The 6129-nt window shown below is 44.5% G+C and overlaps 1 protein-coding gene across 1 annotated transcript; it reads right to left on the bottom strand.

The window, feature by feature from the left end:
• Positions 1–1902: 1902 nt before the first annotated feature.
• Positions 1903–6123, bottom strand: TMEM81 (transmembrane protein 81). Its single transcript, XM_010854163.1, has one exon. The coding sequence runs from the start codon at positions 3895–3897 to the stop codon at positions 3067–3069; it is 831 nt and encodes a 276-aa protein (XP_010852465.1). The 5' UTR covers positions 3898–6123; the 3' UTR covers positions 1903–3066.
• Between the last annotated feature and the right edge of the window lie 6 nt (positions 6124–6129).

Consider the following 6129-nt stretch of genomic DNA (forward strand, 5'->3'; position numbering starts at 1 on the left):
GAAGCACTGGCCACTCCGGAGCCCAAATCTGAGTCAGGCAGCATCTCCTTGATCCTTTAGAGACAGACCACATGCACAGAATTCAAAGAACTAAGTTGGGTTTGAGGCTGCACTAATGCATTTAATTGGGTTTTGTTCTCTTCCCAATTCAGTACCCTCACATCCTCAAACTAATGCAGAATGCTCTAAAGCTAGAGCTGTAAGATATTCCATCTCATGTTTGACTACTGGCTTACAATAGAAAGCTGGAGAAGTTATTTAGCTCTTCTTAGGTCTGTCTTTCCATCTGTAAAATGGGAACGCACTGCACCCCTCAACCCTCCTCATCAATGTAATATTTATGTTTTACGGTCCTCTTTCAAAGCAGAGCAAGCTCTCTCCTGAATGCTTCAGCAAAGTGTCCAGGACTGAGGTGACGGGCTTCATTAGTGACATTCCCCAACTCTGTGCGTGTCTGAGCTTCACAGCTTAGAGCAGTTTGACTCACAGGATCTCACCTGATCCTCACAGTCATGTGCTTCAAGGATGAGGACTGCGAAGGGTGAGTTAGCTTGCTCCGTTACACAGAAAGAGGACCAATCCAGGTCGTCTGAGTAACATCCCATCTGAGGTAGAGAATGGGAGAAAGGGTGTGTGGAAAGTTTAAGGTCTTTTCAAAATAAGAGCAATAGTTAAAGACTCCCTATGCATGCGTGTAGGCCAGTGGTTCTCAACCTTTGCTATATACCAGAATTATCTAGAAAACTGAAAAATAAAAATGCTTTTGAACACATGATTTATATGTACATAGGACACACAAACGGCCTAGAAGCAGTGACCTTCCGGTGGCCATAAGCGCATCTGGCACCCACGCCGTGGTTTCTAAACACTGCTTCCCACACTAAAAGGAACCACAGCCCCTTGGAAATTCAGGTTTGGAGTGCCTCTGAGGCATCTGGCTGTTGCAAGGACATGCTCCAAGTCAAATGTGGCACACCAAAAGGACAAAAGAGCTGGCTTGAAGGGACTCCTGGCCAAAAGTGGGAATAATTTGAACATCAAAAATATGACAACAGTAATGGGTTATATATTAATTCACTGAATAAAAAGGAGAATCCACTGAAATCTCAAAAGAATAAAAACAGCGCTTAAGAGAAAAAATGCAGTGCAATAGATAGAAAAACAAATTAAAAAATCCATCATTTTTCAATCCCTAACATGGCAAAGATCATGGATTCCAAAACACCTGTGAATGTTTTTTAGAACCCAGATAATCACAAGGCGTCACCCCACAGATTACAAAAGGAAACATATACAGGTACACCGCTGCAGAGATCTGGCAGTCACCGCCTTAACCGAACGATCACGCTCACAGTCAACAGCGGTCACCCTGACACTGGGCCTCCCGAGGTCATGTGATAAGTACATACCATTTTTGCTGGGCTCTTGTCAGAAATGTTTAAGATTCATTCCTCAGGAATCGAATCATGAGGAATTAACTGTGGGACATGTATGCAAGACTAATACCTCTGCAATATGAATGTCATGAAAAAAATGTAGGGGATCTGTTGTAAAATAAGACTTAGGAGAAATAATCAAAGGTAATACATGAACCTTCACTTGACCCTGGATCAAACTTTAAAAGCTCCAAGAGTTTATAAGTTGGGAGAAATGAGGTATCAACTACACGTAAGATTAGGGAGTTGTTCGTGTGATACAGTCGCTGTAGTTACACAGATGAATGTCCTTATTGAGAGACATAAATGATTAAGGGTAAAAGGTCACTCTGTCCGTGACTCACTTTCAAGTGTTTTATGTAAAATCAGTATGTATTTAGAGAGGAAGAGAATTGGAGCAAACTGTTTGCAATCGGTGAATCCAGTTAAAGCGTCTATGGGTGCCATCCAAACTTTCAACTGTTTTATGGGTTTGAGGTTTTTATTTAAAACAGAAGAAATAACAGATCCATTGGTCACAATTTACACTGAGTTAGCATCCTCAGGCTGGGACTCAGGAATCTTATTTTTCAAAAGCTTATCTGGGTGACTCGGACATAGGGACAGAGAAGATAACCACTGGTCCCAGTCTTATTTCTGCTACTTCTTCTGTACTGACAGCAAAGGGAAGAAATGCTAATTCTCTCAAACAGAATCAGCTCAGTTGGTGGCCCAAGAGCCATTTCCGAGGGTTCCACAAGCCAAGCCAATTACGTCAGACACAGCCTGAATGACCTCTTAAGACTGGATTTCCCGTTGAGGAAGGGAGGTACTAGTCCTCCCTCGGGGGGCCCTGACTGCTCTAAGAAACCAACCTGACCTCTCCAGCAACATAAGCTTCAGGACACTGAAGTTGCTAGAAGGATAGGATCAGGGAGCAAGCCAAGAAACCGTTCAGGGGAAATCTACAAGCAGAAAAGTCCAGTGTTTCGGCAGGAGCTCAGTTTGGCCCTGAGCACGGAGGCCTGGCCTGGAGGCCTGAGGGTGGCCAGTGCCTTGCTGCCTTCAGTGGCCGTCCCTCACGCACCCCAGCCTGCAGCCGCCATCACCCTCGGCTCTGCCACAAATGGGCTATGTCGCGGACAAAGCCGTTCGTTCAACGTCTGTTCTAAAACTCCGGTGTGAGTTTAACCCAAAACCAGACTGATTATGGTCGGACAGTTTAAACGGCTGACAAGAAATTTTACACTAAAGAGCAGAAAAGGTTAGGTCTCCGTATAGTGATTGTGAATTATTTTAATGAAGAGGAAAAAACTGCTTTCACTAGAAAAGCTGTCATATCCTTCTACATGATTATACTGCTCAGAAGGGAGGTCACGGTAGGAGGCATACGAGCTGTGAAGTGCAGAAAATTAATGCAAACGTGGAAGACACAACTCGTCCCAGGAGTAGGGAGATGCCTGCAGTCGGGGTTCCCGGGTACCTGGTGGGCAGGGAAGAGCTGGAAGGGGTCCACCCAGGACACAGTTAGAGACTTGCCCACAGCTACCATCGTGCTGCCTGTCCCACACACTCCGCTCAGTTCTTTGGTAACGGAAGTCTCCCTCTCAGCCAGCCCACAAGCAGCCAGCCAGAACACCCCCCTGAAAACCTAGTCTGGCTTACTGAGCATCCCGCCCTTTGGCAGCAAGGCCTGTAAGGTCTCAAGGCTGGCACTGCTGTGGATCACGCTCAGCCTGCCGCACAGCACGATGCTCACCAGCACACCACCAGTCACGCCACCGGCAACTCCTATTCCCACAGCTATGGCCACCTTCTTTTTCCACGGTGGGTGCTGAGGCCTGGAATAGTTGTCCAAATTCACTTCCAGGCCTTCGTCCACTAACTTCTGATCCTCAGTAAGGGACTGATGGAAGTTCAGGTTCACCAAATTAGGAGGAAGGACCCTCAGCCCAAAATAGAGCCTCTTGACAAGTCTCAAGTTTTTTAACAGCTGCACATCACACCGGTAGGTCCCAGAGTCATACTCTTGAATGGACTGAAACTTTATAAAGTAGGAACTGGCTCGGAAGGGTTTGAAGACTTCATCATCAGTTGAGATGATTCCCCGAGCAAGTCTCCAGGTGAATCGGAAAGCTTCTTGCCCGATCTCCAGGATGTCTGGACTCAGACAGCTCAGCTTAAATTCCTTCCCTATGAGAAGGGTGAAATGGAGCATCCCACAGAGCCAGTTGGTCAGACACTCCAGGCGCTGAGACTTACACTTCCTTCTCACTCCATCGGGGCCCACCTCACAGACAGTCTCTTCCTTAAAGCCAAGGCCACAGGTGACAGTACAGGTTGTGGCGTTGACAGTAACTTTGCCCACAGCTTCCTGCAGTTTCTCAGGGATGGCCAGCGTTTTAGGTGAAGTCGCCACCACAGGTAGACAGAAGGCCAACACCAGGCTCCCAGGGATGAAACTAGTGGCCGAAGTCTTCATGTCTTAGCAGGCATTTCACTACCCTCAGCCAATACCTGAGGTGTTCCAGCTATATCCACCACCACGTCATAACTCAGTTCCTTTGACGTAAGATAGCCTTCAAAGTCAAAAGATATGATGCATGCATCGTCAATAAAAAACTACAATTAAAGTCTAGTCCTTATTAACAGGTGAGGCCGCAGGCAGACAAAAGGCACAATACTGCTGCTTTACTGTCTGTTTGCTAACGACCACCTTCCCAAAGTCTTCACTCTTTTCACATCTTTTTAATGAATTTAAATCCGCCTCTTGGGAAGACAGATGAAAAGGCTCCAGAAGCTGAAGTGAATTTCCAAATAACCTCAATGCCCACTGAGGCTCTACTGTTCCTCACCCTTCCCAAATTGTGGGATCTGAATTCAAACGTTCCAAAGTCCCCGTTAAATCTGACCAAATAAGAAATCAAATACTAACTCTAAAAAGAGAGGATTAATTTGAATTAAGCTATCATCACCTTTAAATGCTCCTAAACCTTCTGTTAAAAGGATTAAGGACTCTGGACTAAGACGCAAGTGACTTCCTCTTCCTAAATTTGTTTTCTCCTTTGTAAATTAACAACTGCTTGCCTATTTCAGGAAGGTCACTTTGAGCACTGTATGATAAACTGTACATGAGAACACTTTGTAAAGTGTGAAACACTCTTCATGTGTAAGGAGTTTTAAAGAGAAATGAAAATTCATGAAGGCAAGGGCCACGAGGTCTTCTAGAATCAATGCTTAGCAAGATAGGCAATATTAAATACAGTTTCTCACTTTTAGGCACTCTTCCTTCCCAAGGTAACAAAAGATATATTCTGGGGGAGAGAATACCTAAATCTCCCTGCCTCTCAGTCTAGTCCCTCCACCCCACGAAACACGGAAGGAGCTCATAATCCACTTGGGTCAAGGTTGCTAGGAAACAGCTGTGATGTCAGAAAGATTCTCAGTCACATAACAGGGAAGATTCGTAAATAGACACTCAGATTTAGAGACGATTAAAATCAAAGACTTAAATATTCTTCTTCTTTAGAGACAGTTAAGTAGTCAGTGGATTTCAAAGCCATTTAATTTAGGCAGAAAAAGTGCTCATGAAGAGGAATTTATCTGTAGTTACACTTTAAGAAAGACCCCTGGGAGGCAGGAGGCTCCTCACAAGTGTTTCTGTAAGCTCTGGGATGTCTCCTAGCGCTGAGGCCTCTGCAGTGTAGTCACACACTTACTGAGCAAAAGAATTTGGAGAGAGGTCACTCCTAAATGATCTAACACAAATTTGCTTTGTTTATTTAATATAATATTTTCCAGAGGCAGATATCTAGACTACCAGGCCACCTCTCAGCCCTTCCAGCTCTGTATTTCGATATAGAGAAGATCTATTAATAACATTAACCAAGTAAGCTGTATTTTCTGTTGCACAGAGTGAAGAGGCTGGTGACTTTCAGAAGTGATCAGTTGTCTACAAGCAAACACCTACACCTGTTCTTTAATAAACATCCGATTTTATTTACAAAGCATTAAAGCTTCAGCAAGAAGTACCCGAGGCTAAGTCTCCTCTCATACAAAACTACAGGACATTAAAAAATGCCGAGGGGAGGGGAGGGTGACAGAAGGGAAAAAAGAATATGCATATATTGTACAAATCGAGAGAATCAAACTGAAACGGACACAAGGTTTCAGGAGCTGCAAACAATTCCAGAAGCATAAATAATTATTAGGAGCTGCTACCAGACACCCTGGCAGGGCTGACGTTGATTTTCTCAGGAGCCAGTTTAGGAGGCGGACAGAGGCTGAACACCCAAATGCTCAGGCAGAGGACACCCGGCTACTTTGCAGAAATAAGGCAGAGGCCGCCTGTATCACACAGTTTGCATACTGCTGCAGTGTACAGTAGAGAGAGAAATAAAATGGAAATAATGTCCGCAAAACAAAAACATGCCTAGTGACCCACCTACCAATCTCAACCGCTGGTCTGATATGAAATAGGAAATGAAATTCACAAAAGGAGCATCTGAGGAAAAGACAGTGGCATCTAAAAATATAGACATTTGGCCACTGGTTCAGGGAGAGCTCTTCAACTACTGAACATTTTGGTTCTAGAGACGGAATGGAAGAGACTCTTGCTGATGTGTTCTACTTTGATTTCTATGCTAAAATCCAAAAAGCAATCAACTTGTTTGGCTACCTATTGAAGCAACCACCAACCAACAGAGATTTCCCA

The sequence above is a fragment of the Bison bison genome, unplaced genomic scaffold (assembly GCF_000754665.1).
Source record: "Bison bison bison isolate TAMUID 2011002044 unplaced genomic scaffold, Bison_UMD1.0 scf7180017864338, whole genome shotgun sequence".
Lineage (NCBI taxonomy): Eukaryota > Metazoa > Chordata > Mammalia > Artiodactyla > Bovidae > Bison > Bison bison.